The 18,811-nt window shown below is 41.6% G+C and overlaps 6 protein-coding genes and 1 long non-coding RNA gene across 11 annotated transcripts; 3 read left to right on the forward strand and 4 right to left on the reverse strand.

Annotated features, from left to right (window-relative positions):
- The first annotated feature begins 127 nt into the window (after positions 1–127).
- rt (rotated abdomen) lies at positions 128–3,447 on the forward strand. The gene is made up of 6 exons (XM_965972.4): positions 128–611; positions 662–1,456; positions 1,502–1,722; positions 1,830–2,159; positions 2,210–2,427; positions 2,853–3,447. The coding sequence occupies exons 1-6, from the start codon at positions 328–330 to the stop codon at positions 3,339–3,341; spliced, it is 2,337 nt and encodes a 778-aa protein (XP_971065.1). The 5' UTR covers positions 128–327; the 3' UTR covers positions 3,342–3,447.
- LOC659619 (proteasome subunit beta type-7) lies at positions 3,395–4,522 on the reverse strand. Its single transcript, XM_965910.4, has 3 exons — positions 4,363–4,522; positions 4,098–4,277; positions 3,395–4,046 (listed from the first exon to the last, which is right to left on the reverse strand). Exons 1-3 carry the CDS (start codon positions 4,419–4,421, stop codon positions 3,458–3,460), a joined length of 828 nt encoding a protein of 275 aa, XP_971003.1. The 5' UTR covers positions 4,422–4,522; the 3' UTR covers positions 3,395–3,457.
- Positions 4,523–4,633: 111 nt separating this feature from the next.
- On the forward strand, positions 4,634–5,170 carry LOC135266253 (uncharacterized). Its single transcript, XR_010334154.1, has 2 exons — positions 4,634–4,787; positions 5,036–5,170. It is a non-coding gene; the product is annotated as an uncharacterized LOC135266253 (long non-coding RNA).
- Positions 4,931–9,173, reverse strand: LOC659493 (uncharacterized protein). Of its 4 annotated transcripts, none has more exons than XM_008202215.3 (5): positions 8,743–9,173; positions 8,575–8,690; positions 6,977–7,486; positions 6,143–6,302; positions 4,931–5,112 (listed from the first exon to the last, which is right to left on the reverse strand). In XM_008202215.3, the coding sequence occupies exons 1-5, from the start codon at positions 9,023–9,025 to the stop codon at positions 5,030–5,032; spliced, it is 1,152 nt and encodes a 383-aa protein (XP_008200437.1). In that variant the 5' UTR covers positions 9,026–9,173; the 3' UTR covers positions 4,931–5,029. The 4 variants fall into 4 exon arrangements, with proteins under 4 accessions (XP_008200437.1, XP_064212634.1, XP_970889.1 ...); XM_008202216.3 differs by lacking the exon at positions 4,931–5,112 and adding an exon at positions 6,461–6,700 and having other exon boundaries at positions 6,162–6,302; XM_064356564.1 differs by lacking the exon at positions 6,143–6,302 and having other exon boundaries at positions 8,743–9,171.
- Positions 9,174–9,338: 165 nt separating this feature from the next.
- LOC659429 (ubiquilin-1) lies at positions 9,339–11,029 on the reverse strand. Of its 2 annotated transcripts, XM_965737.4 has the most exons (2): positions 9,503–11,029; positions 9,339–9,453 (listed from the first exon to the last, which is right to left on the reverse strand). In XM_965737.4, exons 1-2 carry the CDS (start codon positions 11,027–11,029, stop codon positions 9,445–9,447), a joined length of 1,536 nt encoding a protein of 511 aa, XP_970830.2. In that variant the 3' UTR covers positions 9,339–9,444. The 2 variants fall into 2 exon arrangements, with proteins under 2 accessions (XP_970830.2, XP_064212632.1); XM_064356562.1 differs by having other exon boundaries at positions 9,339–11,029.
- Positions 11,030–11,184: 155 nt separating this feature from the next.
- On the forward strand, positions 11,185–17,732 carry c11.1. Its single transcript, XM_008202213.3, has 8 exons — positions 11,185–11,324; positions 11,375–11,724; positions 11,770–11,959; positions 12,014–12,733; positions 12,779–14,448; positions 14,495–15,792; positions 16,353–16,773; positions 16,820–17,732. Exons 1-8 carry the CDS (start codon positions 11,282–11,284, stop codon positions 17,069–17,071), a joined length of 4,944 nt encoding a protein of 1,647 aa, XP_008200435.1. The 5' UTR covers positions 11,185–11,281; the 3' UTR covers positions 17,072–17,732.
- Positions 17,716–18,748, reverse strand: LOC103314913 (uncharacterized). The gene is made up of 4 exons (XM_015979788.2): positions 18,473–18,748; positions 18,206–18,427; positions 18,026–18,162; positions 17,716–17,980 (listed from the first exon to the last, which is right to left on the reverse strand). The coding sequence occupies exons 1-4, from the start codon at positions 18,746–18,748 to the stop codon at positions 17,734–17,736; spliced, it is 882 nt and encodes a 293-aa protein (XP_015835274.1). The 3' UTR covers positions 17,716–17,733.
- Positions 18,749–18,811: the final 63 nt, after the last annotated feature.

The following is an 18,811-nucleotide window of genomic DNA, read 5'->3' on the forward strand; positions in this document are numbered from 1 at the left end:
AATAATCGGTTAAAATTTAAAAGAAATCTTAAGAAAGTGAATTTGGGCACCAACTACCTTAAATACGCTTTCTCATTTTCCCACCTTTTTGGTTAAAGTCAAGATAATCGTCCTTAAAACATAAATAAGGTCAACTCAAAATGATCCCTTGCAAACAATTATTAGGCCCTTGATTTGGAATTATAAAAATAAACATGAAACAGACCTAACCTAAGAGAATCTCAGAAGATCGGTGCTAATGACCTCGAAGTGCTACGTGGATGTTTCACCTGCCTTAATGACATATTTTCCAAAAATGTGTGTGCCTTTGCTGCTTCTTTGAAATAAATGGAAAATTTACGCAACAGGAAACATAAAGATAAGTTGATTGATCAATACAGCGACAATGAGAAAAAAAGCGCACAAAAAGAGGAAATTCAAGTCGAAAAATGTAAGAAACGAAACGGCAACACTCCTTCCTACTTAAACAATGACGAAAAAGAGGTCTCATACTCGGTTAAAAGGGCGAAGTTCCTGCGAATCAACTTCGAAATTGATTTAATCTCAGTGGGGTTATTTTTGTGTGGTTTACTGACTCGAATGTACAGGCTGGAAGAACCGAAAAATATTGTGTAAGCGAATCAACCCATTTTTTAGCACTTGCCTAATAATTTTATTGTAGATTTGATGAGTTACATTATGGAAAGTACGTCTCTCTCTACATGAAAAACACGTTTTTCTTTGATTCTCACCCCCCACTGGGCAAGCAGTTGATCGCAGCGGTGGCCTACTTGGCCGGTTTCGACGGAAAATTCAAATTCGATAAAATCGGGAGCCCATACCCCGACACAATTCCGTTATTTGCGCTACGTTTCGTCCCTGCGTTTTTCGGCAGTTTGATAATACCCACCTCTTATCACTTGATGCTTGAGCTGGGGTTGACGCAATGGACTTCGTTGCTGGCGGCAGTATTACTTTTACTAGATAACGCTTTGTTGACCCAAAGCCGTTTCATTTTGATGGAGTCAATGCTACTCTTTTTCGCCTTATTTGGCATTTTTTGCATTTTGAAATTTCGCCAATACTACTCCAACCCCTATTGCATTTTTTGGTTTTTGTGGCTGGGGTTGGGGTTTACTTCACTGACGTGCGCTTTGTCCGTGAAGTACGTCGGGTTTTACTCGTTTTGTTTGGGGGTTGCCATCCTCGGACGCGACTTTTGGAAAATGTTGTCTTCCTCCACCCTCACAGATAGGGCCCTTTTGGTGCGGTTTGTGGCCCAAACGGCCGTTGCCGCTTCAGTTTCATTTTTAATCTACTTGGCTGTTTTTTACATTCATTTGAAAGTATTGTACAAAGCGGGACCACATGATAGTATTATGACCAGTGCGTTTCAAGCCTCCTTGGAGGGTGGCTTGGCTTCCATCACCAAGGGACAGCCCCTCTTGGTGGCACATGGGTCGCAGATTACTCTAAGGTAGTTTTTTTTAAGTGGTCATTATTTTACTAACTGAATTTGTAGGCACACTCATGGGAGGACGTGCTGGTTACATTCCCACAATCACGTTTATCCAATCAGATATCCCGACAAAAGAGGTTCTAGTCATCAACAGCAAGTCACTTGTTATTCATTCAAGGATGTTAATAACTGGTGGATTGTGAAGAGGCCAAATAAAAACGATCTTGTGGTTGAACAACCCATAGATGCAATCAAACATGGAGATGTTATCCAGCTAGTACATGGTGAGAACCACTTTCAAATTTTTGTTTCTTATTTTAAATAAAAGCTGTTTTTCACTGCGTTTTTATTTAATGTGGGAAGTATTTTTCAACTTGAGGCACCTTTGCAGGTATAACAAGCCGTGCCTTAAACTCCCACGACGTGGCAGCGCCCGTGTCCCCCCAATGCCAGGAAGTGTCCTGTTACATCGACTACAACGTCTCAATGCCCGCGCAAAACCTCTGGAGGGTGGAAATTTTAAACCGGGATCAAAACGGGGACAGCTGGCACACAATACAATCACTGATAAGACTGATACACGTTGATACGAACACAGCTCTTAAATTCACCGGACGACAACTCCCAGATTGGGGCTTCCATCAGCATGAAGTTGCCGCTGACCGGATTATCAATCAAGACGACACGGTGTGGAACGTCGAGGAGCACCGATACACTAAATGTAATTTTACCTCAACTCTCAGTAAACCAAATTAATTGTTTGATTAATAGCCGACGATCAAAAAGAACGCGAACGCGAACTCGTTACCGCCGAAATGATCCCAACAGCTGCAACTTCGCTAACATTCTGGGAAAAATTCTTCGAATTGCATTACAAAATGCTGTTTTCAGGCACCGAAAGTGTGCAAAATCATATGTATAGTTCGGAGCCTCTGGAATGGCCGTTGATGGCCAGGGGGATCGCCTATTGGGTCTCATCGACGAGCAACGTAAGTCAACGTAAAGATAATTAAAAAATGATAATTTTTATTCGCAATCAATATTTTAATATACCGTCGGGAAGTTCGTCATTACAAATTTATAATTTGTAATCAGCAGTACTATTTCTTTCAGATTTTTTTTCATTTTTATATTCATTATCATTATTACATTAGTATTTCCGTAATTTTATCACTCAAAAGGTGTAGTATATGATAATTAAATACAACAAATTGTTTTTATTAATTTCAAAGTTACCAGTTATTGTACGCGATGTCCGGAAAATTTTTGTACTTCAGGCCATGGAAATTGCTCTATTAGTAATTTTATGAATAATTCTAGTAAATAATTCCAATCACTGAACACTATTATTATTATTATTACTAACCAATATTAATGACTTTAGCACTTGGCTTGTAATAACGATTAATTACAGGCGCAAATACATCTAATTGGAAATCTCTTGCTCTGGTATTCCGGAAGTGCCGGCCTTGCCACCTACTCAACTCTACTTGTCTTCTATCTTCTTCGTCGACGGAGACAGTGTTACGACCTTGATACGAAAAAATGGGAACAATTTCAGTTGATTGGAGAGTTATTTTTTACAGGCTATTTGTTCCATTATCTACCGTATTTTTTCGTGGAGCGGACGCTCTTTCTACACCACTATTTGCCCGCATTTACGTTCAAAACGCTGCTATTAGCGGCCCTGCTTGAACACGTTTATTCAACAATTAGTGATATTTTTAAAATTAGGGTCATAAAGTATATTTTTATATTACTCATATTTTTATGGATTTGTTGCATATTTTACGTTTTTATGAAATTTATAGTATTGTGTTATGGTACAACCCCGTTAACTACAAATGACATTATTGATCTGAGATGGAAAGACACTTGGGACTTCATAGTTCATAAAAATTAGCAATTGTTCCATGACAGCAAATTTGATACTCATATTGATATTGAACAAATTAATCATTTTTATATATTTTATTATGAACTGAATAAATGTATTTATGTGAAAAACATTTAATTGATTTAAGCCGTGTCCATCTGTTCGGCCTCAATGGGATGAACGGCAACGTCAACCACATCAACCTTGATTACTTTACTTTTTAAAACCGCAGTGGTCCCTTTGGGGTACTGGTAGGACGACTGGCGGACCCCCTTTTTGTTGGCCTCGTCGTAAGTGCGGCGATAATCAACAGACCCCTTCCGAATTATGCACACGTCCACGTTAGACCCCGACCCCAAATCGTTGAAAATACCAGCGGCGATAGCATCCCGTACCAACTTGACCCCTTCCTCTTCGTCCAAATCGGGCTTCCAGCGCGACTCAAACACTGCCATTGCGGCAAGAGAGCCTGATCCCATGGTAGTGTACGGCAGTTTATCTGTGGAACCGTGCGGGTAAATTGAATACAAGTGGGGCCCAGTGACGTCCACTCCCCCAAGAACTAGGGCTGCGCCAATGTACCCCTGATAGCGGAAGAGGTACTGTTTAAGCATTTGGTTGGCGGTGGCCACTCGGGGGGTTCGATTGGTGAACAAACGGTGCAGCTCGAGTTGCGAGGAAATCATTTGGGTGGTTTGTTCCGTGTCGGCCGCAGTCCCAGCCCCGCAACAACTACGTTTAATTAATTTAACCCTCGTCGGTGGTCGAGTTAACAACACTTACTACATATTGGAGGCGAGGTAGTGGATTTTTTCGCAGTTTTTATCCGACACGGTGGTGTCTTCTGTGGCTCGGGTGTCAGCCCCCAGAATCACCCCGTCTTTGTAAGTGATTCCCACAATTGTGGTCCCGGTTTTGGTGGCTTTGGGCACCGGAAAGCCTTTACTTTCGAGGGTAGCATTTCTGGAAGAGGTTATGTTGATGACAAGGCAAAACACGGGTCACAATTTCACAAACAAGCGGAACTATTACGTTTTTGTAAACTTACCGCTTGCAGTTGGCGAATGAAAAACCTGGGGGCGCAATTTCGGGGCACAAAACCGACATTTTACGCTTTGTTTATGGGAGACAAGTCGGCAAAATGATTCGTAAATTTTAATTCTAGGGATTTTAGCTGTCACTTGGATGTCGGTGAAAACAGCACCAAAAATGGTGTTGGCATGTCACATGGCACAAAATGACGTAAGTCACGTGATAAGGGGGCACGTTGTTTTGTTCTACTTAAAATCATAAAAATGTTTAGAAGTAGCACAGTTCCACAAAGAAATAAATTCTCCATGACCCGGCAGCAGGTAATTGATGACATCGAGGCCGTTTATAGGGTCGAAGACCAGAGGAGTAAGCTGTACTGGTGTCTGGATGAGAGGCCCCCCAGAGAGACCAAGTTTGAGAGAATCGAGGAGTTCCTAAAAGGTACGCAGGACTTGGAAAAAAGTTCTAACATACTCAACAATTTAAAACATGAAATGGAGGCATTGCAAAAAGATATTGCTTCACAAATTGCCACCATTAGGGAAACGTCGGCAAATGCTTTAAGGAGTTGAGAATAATCAGTATTGCGTTGTTATCTATATTTTTAATAAAATAATAGTACAATACTTTAACTTATTTGACCAAAAACCAGTGTAACAATACGGATTTTATGAAAGTGTGAATTACAGGGGGTAATGCATTGGATTAACGTCAGTGTGAGCCTGAACATTACGATCTGACATGTAGAAGCAAATCAAGCATGGTCCTGTAAAATAAAAATGTAAGAATTGGGGGGATAATTAGTAAACACTTAAAACATTAAAGGGAAGTAATTTTTTAAGTCTTTAATGCATTATAATTCTTGTCACGTTTGTGACGATGAGTTCATGCTTTACACAATCTTCTGATTAACATTTTTTGAGAATGCAATGAAACCAACAGTTAGCAGCCAAAAAAGCATAAGCATTATCGCACTACAGCACGGAAGCGACAATTGTTTAAGTGCGGTGAAAGCATTATTAGATTCATACAATAATGAAAATTAATTCTTACCTGGTGTTACCTGTTTTAAATTGTAATGAAAAATGGTTAGTACTTGGTGTAATATAATAATAAGAGGAAAACAGAAAAAATGTCTAATATGAAACATGATTGTTTTATTTTTAAAAATATGTAAACACAGATCATCTTGGACGGAATGTATTTCTATGCGGTTCTAAAACTAGCATAAAGTACATAAGTAACAGTTTTAAAAATCTATAATGTAACAGTCTCTAATATTGGTAAATATATAAAATATAAACTCTTTACAATAGCATTTATGTGATTTTTAAGTACATAATAGAAATTTCTATCATTATAGTAAGACTTTTTGTGCATGTTTGTTTCTGGGTCAGGAACCAAATCATTACTTTTTCTTTGAGATGAATGATTTTGTTCCCCACCTCCACTAGATTTTGAATGGCAAATCAATAAAAGCGCATAATTACACATTTTTGAAACTAAACCGAAAATACCAGCCTCAGGGTAATTAGTAAGTTTCAACAAATGGAGAAATGGTTAAGTAGGACCCCACCCACAGTTATTGAGCCACTAATATTAAAGAGAGAAGTAAAGTAATCGAAGGAAGATTATAATGCCCTCTGTAAGTAATGATGTTTCGGTGTTAAAATAAAATATTTTGTACAAAGTTGTATCAAATGCAGTCCTCAATTGAAAAGCTGGTCATTGAATACAACATTTGCTGTCATAGGGTTGGTCAGGGATGCTAAAAAATGACTTGACTGTTAACTTGCCTGACGGTTTACAGTGCAGATGCTCTTCAATAAATTGACAGGGACATGTAAGTGAAGGACAATGCCGGCCCCCTGAGGCCGGTGGACTTACTAATAATCCACGCACTACATTACGCCCCCAACGAGATGCATATCGCAAATATAACAATGTCGCCCTCTCCTGAAAAGAAACATTTCCGGTAACGGTTTAACAACTGGAATGTTTGTGTGATATTCGAATTTGGCAGTGTTAATTTTCCTCAACCCTCCAAATGAAAAACCCGTGTGTTAAAAAAGTACAATAACAAAAACAAAAGTGCATAAGATTCGTAAAATTACTTAATCGATGCCCCGTCTGGCCAAAAATCGCGACCAAATCGGACAGCAATCTCTGTCAGATCTCGGCGGTTTATTTGCCAGTATCTCCTCGACGTACTGGCAAGGGCAAAGCGACGAATTTATGTGGAGAGGATTGGACGGATTCCCCAACATTTCGTCCACGGTCCAATCTAAACGTCTCCTGAGAAAATCTTTTCCCCACCTTTGCAAATAGCGCAAGAACAACTGCTCAGCCCGGTCCTAAATCGCAAGAAAACACTTCTATAGAGCCTGAGTTGGCAACCACAATAGAGGCCAGAAATGGGCAGTGGCTAGATATGATTGCACTCTTGTTTTTGCAAAACTGGGATTATTTATCACACCACTCCAATCTGCACCTCTACTGCTACGAAACTGTTAGTAGATACGTGGTTTGTGCAAAGAAGACAGTTAAGAGCTAATTCGTCCGGAAATTTTCAAATGAGATGTTAATTATGCGGCCAAATTTCAGTCACACTCTATTAACCCATCACCCACCTGTTTCCTGGATAGCCTCGTCGTTCGACTTCCTTGAATAACAATGTCATGGGCTGTGATGTCCATCCTCTGCTCCCATCCATTCGCCGGATCTCTCTCCTGTTGATCGATGCTCGTTTGCAAGTGTGCTATGCACGGAGCTGAGTCCATGTACAGGAAGCAAAGATTGACTTTGTGACACGAAATTTTTCCTCTATCGTCGAGTGCTATCACAATTTTGTGTCTGAGTAACTGTTTATTCACATGAGCCAGACATCGTTCCAAGTTGCGGGATAGTTTATACTTTATCCACATTGAGAAGAAAATTGCAGCCGCGTTTAAAACTAACCAACCGATACCTAACCCGAAGAGTGTAAGACCAGATAAACCCGAGAATAATAAACCGAATAGTACGGAAAATGCAAGGATGATCCAAACGACGAGCACGCGCTTGTAACACACGTTGTATAGTGTGAATCGGTAGTCATTGACTAAGAGCTCCATGGCCTGGACATACTCTTCCACAGTTAGCTGGAAAATTAAACAGGAATATTATTTACAAACAATATAATAAATAAATATCAAATAAAAATTAAACTAATCGTACAATTGTCTGAGCAATAATAAGACTCGGTGTAATTTAGGTGTTGTTTTTAAACGAGTATTATTACGCAATGTGCTAAGGAACAAAAAATTACGCCAATTATGTATGCATCGGAAAATTCATTAACAAGCAGACGCTAACAAATCTAAATCTTCAAACTGCATTTGCGTATAATTGTAAATATTAATCGTGGTATTGTGAGACTTTTATTGCTGTTTAAATAATTACATTTTTTATGACTCAACCTTGTTGATTATGCTATCGAACAAGTGTTCCTTTGCGCTTTTCTGAATCGACTTTAAGTGTTGGTTGATGATTAAAAATAAACAGTTATTTTTCTAACATTGCAGCAAAAATTAAAAGGTTCAATCTAGTCCTATTTTAAGACTGCCTTAAACGGCCTTGGAAAATGACTTGGATGTTTTCATTTGTTTGACAAATGGTAATTTTATGTTTGGCGTACTATTACTGCAATCTAAGTATTTATAGATTTGTTTGGTTCTACAAAGTTAATTTTATTTTCCTGGTTTTAATGCCACATTTACGCTTTCGAGGTAATGGGTATCAAAAATTGAACCCTTTATTAATAAAAAAAAGTATCTGTTAATATTTGCAGCCCTCCAACGTGACAACAAAAATATTATTTTAAAAATAAAAAAAAGGATGTCGCAGCACTCGCTGCGGGAATACCTGTGTCTGATATAAATTTGTTTACTTGTTAGTTGTTTAATATCAAACGCCAAACAAAAGAATTAATTGTTGAAATTAATATCAAAAATTGGTGCTTTATGTGGTAGGTAACTAATCGGTTTGATATGTATTGTGCATTGTGATTGGTTTAAGGAAAATACTGAATCATAAGTAAGTCATGCACATATCACTATGACGTCTTTCAATAAAATGATCTTGCTTTAATTATTGTTTATTGTTAATAGTTTGTTAAATTCAAACCGCATCAGTGACAGAACATTAGTCATTTCCAACAGGGCAAAGAATATTTTTTCAGTTAACTTACAGTCAGTCCTTGGGCCATTAGCTCTTCAGGCACTAGTTCTGGACGGAATTGAGCTGGTGTTACCCATGGAAAACGAGTATTTACAGGCAAAAGTGTTACAATAATATCACCATTAGCTGCAATGCAGTTGAGTTCAAAGCACTTAAATTGAAAAAATTAAAAACTTACAGAATCCTTGTCGAATAGGTTCAACTGTAGCAACTGGTAACTCCACATTTCTCAAGGGTTTGGGGTCCAAAACCGCGACATTATTTTCCGCGGGCTTGCTTATGCTCCTTTCCAAGCTGACTTGAACGCTTTCAGTCGCTATCACAGCTGGTGTATCTTTACTATTGCCATTTCCATCCTCATCGAACTGCACCCAGGCCTTGGTGGGTGCTGGCTGGGGTGCAGGGTTGACACTATCGCCCTGGCCTATTTCTTTCTTCGACGCCACATTATTCTCGCTCATTTTGCAGCACGTTTGGTTCACATTTAAAAATAGATGAATTATTTAAGTGCACGCATTTTTCATAAAAATAATACGCGGTGTTTACGCACAATTTGCCAGCAAACTACGTTATCACGAGTGTCAAAACAAAGTGGGGGCGGAACACTTTATTACAGGTATGTATTGTACCAACCAGGTGAGGTGGCATTTTGAAAAGGTACATTTTCACCTGCATAACACGGAGAGGATCGTGCCGCGACCTCTTCATAGATGGCACCAGGTCGTGTTTAATTTAAAAATTTGGCGGGGAACGGGTCGAAATAAAACGAAACAGTCGGCCTAAGGGTGCATTTATTAAAAAGTTCATATTAAATATAATGAAGACATTCAAGTAACACAAAATTAGACTAAATCATCCATCCCAATGCGAATTAATCCTTTCACGTGTCCTAAAATAAAACATTTAAAATTCCGATACCTCTAACTAGTTCAACTGACTGAAAGCAACAATCTCTCAATCGCCGCTGAAACGTCCCCAAAGGTGGCAATCAGCGCTTGCAAATTCGCCTCGCGATTGGTGAACCCCATGGAGGTCAGCTGCTCCAACTGCGCTTGATACCGCTGTTCTGGGGGCAAATTCTCCCTCTGGTTGGCCATCCCGGCCACCATGCGAGCCATAAATTCGGAGAAATTGTCGCTTGGGGGCGCCCCCGCGGGCGCAGCCCTGGGGGTGCTCTCGCTGGGGCTGGTCGTAGTGCTGGTGACAGTCTCCGACGTGGCATTGGCCGGGTTGAGCAAATTCGGGGCTGTCTGTCGCAGCGTTTCCATCCCTTGCTGGATTTGCATGATGGCGTTGAGGGCCTGCGGATTCGAGAGCACATTCTGCATGCTGGGGTTCTGCAACTGTTGCAAAAACTGGGGCATCATGTTGCGAATCTGCTCCTGCAAGGCTGGGTTCCCAGCTAGGAGGGGGTTCTCAGAGAGGAGGGTGTTGGCCATGGAGGGGTTGGCGCTCAGGGCTGCCAGAAGGTCCTGCATGTAGGGGGCTGAGAGCATGTTTTGCATCAGATCTGAGTTTTCCAGCATTTGCTGCATGACACTGGCCACTGACCGGTTCTGAGAGCCAGAGTTTGGTTGGCTTGTCCAGGGGTTGGGGATGGACCGGGTGTTGGGGTCGGGTTGGGTGGTAGTACTGTTGTTGCTCTCGGAAAGCCCCGCGAAGGGGTTCTGGGTGAACTGCTCGCTGAGGCTTGTTAACATCGGTTCTTGGATGTCTCTGTACATTTGTTGAAGGGCGTTGAACCCCCCGGGGATGCTCTCCAGGTTGGCCATTGCGCGGTCGTTGCTTCGCAGTAGTTCCTGGTACAGGGAGGGGTTGCGCGCCAACTCCATTGTCTGTCTCAGGAGCTCAGGGTTGTTGAGCATGTGTCCGATTTCCGGGTTGCGTTCTAGTAGCTCCTGCATCTGGGGGTTGCTGGTGATTAGCGTCCTCATGTGCTCAGGGTTGTTCATCAAACTTTGAGTGAGGGGGTTGTCTAGGTACGACTGAAGTATCGCCGGGTTATTTTGGATTTCTCTCTGCAAACGCTGCTGGATTTCCACCAAGTTGGTGGAGTTCATCCCCATTGAACTTAAACCTACTAACCCCCCAAATGGATTAAAACTAGTTTGGGACTGCGCTCCGTCACCTGGGGGCCGCGTGGAGGTGGAGTCCGGCGCGGGGGCCGCTTTGACCACCAGGTACACGGTCAATCCATCCCTTATGTTATGCTGGGATAAAGTGTCCCCATCTTTGAGGATTTTCCCGGCGAAAATCAGATTCAGGCGGTCAATCTCCGCATTAAATTTCTCGGAAATCAACTCCTTGAACGATTTAACATCTGCCGTTTCCTCAACTTCGATTACTTCCTTCTGCTTTTGCGACTTAACAGTGATGCTGATTTTCTTGACGTTTGCTTCCCCCGTTTCAGCTTCTTGACTAGGTTCCTCAGGATTGGCCGGAGGCGTATTATTTTCATCTGCCATGATAATCACTACGAGAATTCGCTGGTTTCGTAAGATTTACAAAATTCTCGAATGAGTTGTTTCAGTTTTCTTATTTTGACACATGTCTCGCGACAATTTAAAAACTTGGCCTAGGGAAAAACTAGTGGAATTCCAATTTATCACCACGTTTGACAGGAAAAAGTTGGGTTAAATTTTTGTTTATTTATGACACGAAACGTCATGTCATAGCCAAAAATTATCAGACAAATAACAAACTAATAATTAACCAAAATGAATGGTCAAATGAAAAGTAGCCCAGAATCGCAACTTCAGAGTAAGTCACTAAACTAAAATTCCATCTTTTAATTACAATCACCCCTTCAGTGGCTATTAGCATCCTTCTGGAGTCAATAGCTGATAAGAGCCAGATTGTGATTGAGACGGTCAATAGTTCAATACGAAAATTAGCCGAGAAGCACCCAAATCAAGTCCTCAACTCTTGCTGTCACTTCTGCGAACGTACCCCAAAACCAACAAACGAACACCTCTCTGCGATACTCTCAATAATGGAAAAAATATGCATTGAACACATTGTTGCAATCGATGGTGACACAATTCTCCTAATGATTGACTTTTCTTTGCGTACTATGATCGAAAATCAAAATTACGAGCCCATTGTCCAAATGCCAGCTTCAAACGTTTTAGTGGCTTTGGGGCGAAAACACCACATTCAGGTTTGCGGATTTTCTCTAGTTTCCCAACTTCAAATGATTAATTAGGTGATGGAAAGCCTTCTCGGAAAATTAGAAGTTGGGGTCATACCGCACTACATGATCCCACACACTTTAGGAGCCTTAGCAAACGCCAACGCTTTTGGTGTTATCCCCTATCTCAAAAATATTCTTGCCATTATGTTGCCACTTTTAGGCGGAGTTAAATTCGATCCGTTGAAACAAGCTTTTTCTTACGGTACTTTGATTGGTAAAAGTTGTAATAACAGTCACTAAATAGAAAAAATTTCAGCTTTGGGTAGTTTTTGCGAGGCTTTGGTTGAATACACCTCAAACATAGATCAAGTGCCTGATAACACTATCACTATAGAAAACTTCCAAGTCGAAATAGGCATGGCCTACGACATTTTATTCTCTTCGTGGTTGCAAACACGCGAACCCAAAGTCGCAGCAAGTGTCCTTAACGCTCTATCTGCTATTTTCCTCGTATTAAGTGTGGAGAAAGTCACTCAACACACTCCCAGAATCATCCACACTCTCTTGAACTTGTACAAGAGGCAAGTAGATGCTTACAACATTACTAAATGTTTGGGGGCAATAATACAAAAGGCTGCACGCGTCAATGGAACGTTACTGGAGCCTCTCCTTTCAAACATTTTGCAAGTTTTATCCGACTTAGTGTGCGTTTCTCCCGATTACGCTCAACCAGACCTCTTGAGAAATCATTCAGAGGTATTGAGGTGTTACGAGTGTTTCGCTCTCCATTTTACCGACAATACCGTCGACCAGCTTATCATGCAACTGAAAAACAATAACGAAAAAGAGCGAATTAAAGCGATTTTAGTCATCACACATTTGACATCGTATTCAACCGAACACGCGATTCAGAGGAGGTTCAAAGACATTGTCCGCCACTTGAGCGAAATGCTCAACGATCCGAACATAAGGGTGAAGAAAGCCATGATGAAAATAATCGTGGCGTTTGCTTGTAAAGGGGTTCTTTTAAATAAAGGTAAAACTGTAATAAAAATTCGATAAATTGCTTCTATTTTTGTAGAAATCAACCCCGACGGTCCCGAAAAATACATGGAATTTCTTCTAAAATTGTGCTGCAAGCCGGCCAATTTAAAAAATAACGAAATAGACGGAGGCGAACTCTTTGACATACAAAAATCAGCCGACAACACTTTATGCATGTTGAGTACTTCTGTTCCCGAGCTGGAGTCAACTTTGTGGAGTCTTTTGATGCAGTGTTTCCTCGGTCCGTCTTACGATGACGCTGTTGTTGTTCTATTGCGTTGTTTGACTCACTTAGCATCGAGGAAAACAACAACAGAAGTGTGCGAAGGCGCTTTTGTCCGTTGTGTGACTTTACTAGCCATGCCTTTGCCCGGTTTTAGAGGCACTTTTTTGTTGAATTTTCTCAAAAATATCCGACCTTGTGACGTAGAGCGGTACAAATCGGTCTGGGATTTGAAAATCCCGCAACTAGTCAAGTATTTAGAGCAGAATTATGATAATTTTAACCACTTGGAATGGCAGGACTTGGTGTTTGATTTTCTGAGTATTTTGCTTGAGTCTATAAAAGATCAGAAGTTCAACGAGACGCTTATTTTAACAGCGCGGAAACAACTAGAAATGTACAATAATAACAGATACATGAGCAGCGGGGCCGACCCTTCAGTCAAACAAACCGAGAAACACTTTCTGCTCAAATGCTTGGCAATGATCCTGTGCCACTCGCAAGAGAAAGAAATTATTCTACAAACTTTGGACGATATTTTAGTAAATGCGAAGCTGACTGATTACTCTGAACTCAACGCTTGTGCTGAAGCTGTCGGTATTTGTTCAAGAGTCCACTTGCAGTACGTCTTGGACAAACTCTCCCTGATCAGAAAAGACGTCTTACTTAAAAAATCGTCGAAGTTTTTTTCTTTCCTCAAAGACCAGAAACACGAATTGGGGATTGAGAGGATAAGGTATGTTATAGTCTCGAGTTACGCTGAGATTTGTAACGAGGCTTCCACCGATAAGTTACTGAAAGTGATCGAGTCTGAAATCCTCGATTTCGTTGTAAATGAATTAACAAATGCTAAGGATTTTTCCATTCGTAAAGTTTGCTTACGTGCAATTGGAAGTGTGGGCGATGCCATGCATCCAAACAGAAATTCGCTCCATATCCGAATGCTTGACAGGGACAAGGTTTTGCATTTGGTGGCTTCACAGGTGCACCTGCACAGCGGTCCCGAATACATCGAGTTGTTCCCGGTGATTTTGCCAGTGATTACGTCTCTAGTGCGCCTCCCGTTGCCACTCGAGTCGGACCAAAGGCTGAAATTACTGAAACTTTGCTTCGATAATGTGTACAATGCTTCCGCAATTTATTGTAAAATAAACAGTGATAACGATAATTACTACGGGGACTTGAAATTAGTCCCGTTCGTCACATCAAGCTTCACGAAGTTGAATCAGCTCGTCCAGGAGTTGCTAATGCAGACTTTGTCACCTGCGACGCTGGATGAGATCGTGACGTTGCTTGAACCTTGGCTGAGGCGAAGAAAGGCGGAACAAAGGCTTCCAGCGGTTGAGACTTTAAGACTGGTCCTTCAGACGTACTTAGACAATATGAAATTTGCGTACGATTGCCCGACAACGTTTGGGCAGACGGGGTCTCTGCTGGCGAAGATAGTGCCCAGGTGCACCGACCCCAACAAAAATATTAGAAAGGTGAAACAATGGTTTAACAATACTGTGTGTTATATAAAATTTTCAGGTGGCAACTGAGTGTCTCTGTCTTGTCCTTTGCATCGCTTCGCGATACGAGGGTCACATGCGGGACCACGACAAACAGCTAAGCAATTCAATGCAACACATCCAGCAACAAATCGACTCAGACGATCCCAAACTCCTGTACAATCTAACATCAGACTTGGCCCACATAATATGCGTAAACCTCCCCCACTTCCAACTCATCCACCTTGTGGATGGCCTAATTGACGCTTTGCTGGACTGCGAAGCCTCAAGTTCGAATGGCAGCAGCGTGGTGCTAAACATGACACTCAAAAGCAAGGGTAGCGAGCTCCAAGGCCACGTCAACACGATTCTGGACAAACTAATAATCCAACTTGGCAAAATTCAATGTGCCAGAACCCGTTCGTCAACATTACGGAGCATTTTAAATTTTGCAACCCACCATTCGAAAGCCGTGTGCCAAATCCTGCTCAACCAACCCTTGCCGTTCGACGGTTCAATTTGCGATTGTTGGGCTGTTTTATCAACCGACCAAACCCTAGTTTTGGATTTATTCGACAATTTGAAGAAAGTCATCAAACAAACAGCGCTTTATGAAGAGCAAGGCAACGGCGAGATTAAAATTGCGACCTTGCAGCCGTTGCAAGCCGTGTGCGCCTTTCACGAGTTGCTGAAAAACACCCAATTGAAGGACATCTGCAAGCAGCACTTCCCCGAAATATTCGCGATTTTTTTGGTGACTTTGGCTTCGTATATTGGAACCTCTGCCCCAGCTATCAAATTCAACAGCGATAAAAAGGAGAAATACGGTTTTGTTCTAAACCGGGAAGCTTTCAAGCTAAAACCCGCCAAAATCGCGTTAGAAACGTTGAAATCGTTTCTGATTTGCTGCGCCTACACGCAGACTGCGGGTTGTTTGACCAATTTAATTAACGTGGAGGCGAATGAAGAGTTGTCGGCGTTCCTGGAAACCATGTCGTGTCTCGTTGAAGACGTGTGTGTGGAGAATCCCGAGTCGCTTTCGTGGCTGGTGGCCTGCTTGGGGCCGTATATTCGGGCCGAGTTGGAGCCACAAAGAGTGGCCGTTGTGGCGTTCTTTGCCTATTTGTTGAAACAGAAAGCGAATCATCAAACTGTTCTTGCGGAGAATTTGCTAGAAATGGTCTTGGATGTGCAGATGGATTCCAGCTGCTTGGTTAGGAAGATTGCTCTGCAGGCGTTGGGGTTTGCAGCAGAGGCTCTGAACACGGATTTGGTCTCCAGGCATTGTTCCCCGATTTTGAGCGTGCTGATGAATAGTCTGGATTACAACAGCATCGGGTATGTAAAAATAACACTTAAATCATCCGTATACTTATACAGTTGCTATTTTAACGAAATTTTATTTTATTAGTTCTGTTAACGTAAATCAACACGTATGGTGAAACTATAATAAGACTCAAAACTAAAAGAATTATTTCGCATTTGAACGCACTACAATTATACTTTCTGCAATATGCACGCAACTCATAGGTCGGAAACTCTCTAGCCCCAACACTAAACCCTTCTGTCTTATTATCCCCGGAATAATAACTGATCCTGGCATTATAATCGAAAGAACCGTCTAATTTCGGTTTAACAACCACCACATACGTCACATTCGAACGTTTGACTATGTCGTGGAACACCACAGATTCATTCCCAGCTACAAATTCTACCAGTTTGTCGTTGAAGAGTGTCTTTAAGGTGACACTGGAAACCTTCTCACTCCCAGTATTAAAAATCGTGTACTTGACCACAACTTCTCTAGTCGCCACCACATGATTACTCAACACTTGTCCATACACCAACAGCCGCGCATTTGCTACATTTAAAATATTAACGAAAAGAAAAACTTGCAGAAACGAAAGCGACGTCATCCTTGAGGGAATGCTGAGTTTTTCGAAACTGTTGACAACCCTCGAGGGTCGCAAATTCGGCACGTGTCAAGTGACGGCAGCTGTGCGAATCAAGCCGCTCCTTGACCAGGAAGACGTCTCACTTCGCAGGGCTTCTTTTCGCCTCTTGGGCGATTTGGCGGCCTCCTTGGGCCCCGAAGCCAACGTTGAAGCGTTCAAAGAACAGGTTCAAGGCAACTTCATTACCCTTATTCTGCACTTGTGCGATCCCGACGTTAACGTGATCAAAACTTGCAAGTACACTTTACGCAAAGTGGCGATTTATTTGGACAGCCCCAAAGTGAACTCGATGGTTCAGGAGCATCTAATTGACGAAGCGAACTTGCATTACGTCGATTTCATCAAAGATTTGGTTAAATTAATGGTGAGGAAATGTTGGCGTTAGGGTGGCGTTCACTTGTGCTTTGCAGGCGGAGGAAATGCAAGATTTGTTCAATTTGTTCGTGATGACGAGTTTGTCGTACTTGAAGAGCCCGTGGGTTCCGATCAGGAGCAGCGCGGCTCTTATGGTGGGGCTGCTATTTTCACAATTGAGTGCTGAGAATAAGCAAAGGATCTCGGTGGATACGGTTTGTGATAAGTTGATGAGATTGGTTAATGACGAGCACGAGGAGGTGAGGATGAGGGCCGTGCAAGCGATCGCGTACTTATTTATTGATTAAAATTCTCCCCTTTTTGGTATTTATTCATTCCATGCTATTATGGGTTGCAATCGCAGAGCTGATGGACGATTTACGTAAATTGTATAAAAAGATAAATGCACCTTACCTGAGTCCTTTTCAATTTGCAATTTTTGGCGCTTATTTGAATGAGAATATGCCACAAAATTAAACTGAAAATATTGACATTTATGTCAAATAGGTCACTGTGCATAGCAATCGTGATTTTCTAGTTTTTGTATAAGATAATGCCACGTTTACAAAGCGGTTTTTTAACGATTTTTAAAAAAGGAATTTCCATTTTGTAACACGGTTTAGTTGATACTGTTTAAGCAATGACTGAAAAATAGGTAAGTCATAATGATTGTTACGATGTTACGATATTCTATAGTAAAAATTTGTTTGACTTGTATTTTTTAAACGCGGTGTAAACGCAGTTGATATTTTACTGAGTCATATAAATCACTATTGCTATGAAAAAATGTCAATTTTCTCAAATGTCAGTATTTTCCTATTTAAGTTCAAGGGGGCTATAAGTGCACTTTCGGCCGGATTCCGCACTCAGGTATGTCCAAATTGCGAAAACGTTGACCAGCCCTGTCTTTTAATTGTGATATGTTTTAAACCATGTTAATCAAACAATATAATCGAGGCTTGTTTGGAATTTATTTTGATTTGTCCACCTCGTACCTCTTGGTTATAGCCTGACTCACTGACAAGAACGGGTGTACTACAGGCATTGCGACCTTAGCGAGTGAAACCCCGTAGGAGAACCTAGGTTTATAGCCTGCATAGCCCGGGATGGGGGCATCATGTGCCAACCTGAGCCTGTCCTGGCTGATCAGTGTCCTTATTTCCTCTTTAGTCTCCTCGGGAACCAGGCCTTTGACCGGGTCAAAACACGCACCGCACCTTGAAATTGTCTCAAATTATTGTTAGCGTTAATTAATTATTTACTTGACTGGGGGGTCTTTGTGCTCCCAGAACATTTTGTTCGGGTCAACTGTGAGTTTCAACTGCTCGTTCTCCCAGTTTTTGCCTATTTTTCGAAAATTATCGGGTAAAGGGGGCAACAAGTCCACTTTTAATTGTACCTTTAAAGCTTCATGCAGACGCGTTTTGAGTGGTTTTTCTTACCGGATCGCCTGCTTGTTCGACCGTGGTGTTGGGGATATGTCTCTCAGTGGGTTTGACGGACGATTCCTGGATGGCTTTCGTCCACTCTGAGGTGTACATGTGGGCCAGCAACAAGTTGCGCATTTCGGGGTCTGAAACGTCGTCGATACTCACAGCTGGGGACATGTAAACCCTTGGTCTTGTCTTGATTACGTTTTCTTTGGCTGCATTCTCGGGAATTACCTTAATTGTATCTTTTTATTTTGTTGACTGTATTTTTGTACATACGGGGGTTTCGAAAGGTACATGGGGGTCCGTGCCTGTGATCTCTTTGCGTCTCCAAAGTAAGTTAAACGGGATGTAGACGTCGGGGCGTCGGGCCGCAAAAGTTTCATTGTCTTTAGGGACATACTCACTCGGGGGCTTGTCTTTTTTGTCCAAAAATTTTGCTTGACAATTCAAAGTGTCTTTACGAGGCTCAAGTGGGAATTTTTTGTAGTCATTCTGATAAGTGGTTTTGCTTCTAAAGATGTCCAACTTAATTCTGTCGTCGTGCTCGTTCATTTTTTCAACAGAAAGAAGGAACTGACTGTTTCAGTAATTGTAAAAAGTGACAGTTCAAACAAA

The sequence above is a fragment of the Tribolium castaneum genome, chromosome 5 (assembly GCF_031307605.1).
Source record: "Tribolium castaneum strain GA2 chromosome 5, icTriCast1.1, whole genome shotgun sequence".
NCBI classification, from domain to species: domain Eukaryota; kingdom Metazoa; phylum Arthropoda; class Insecta; order Coleoptera; family Tenebrionidae; genus Tribolium; species Tribolium castaneum.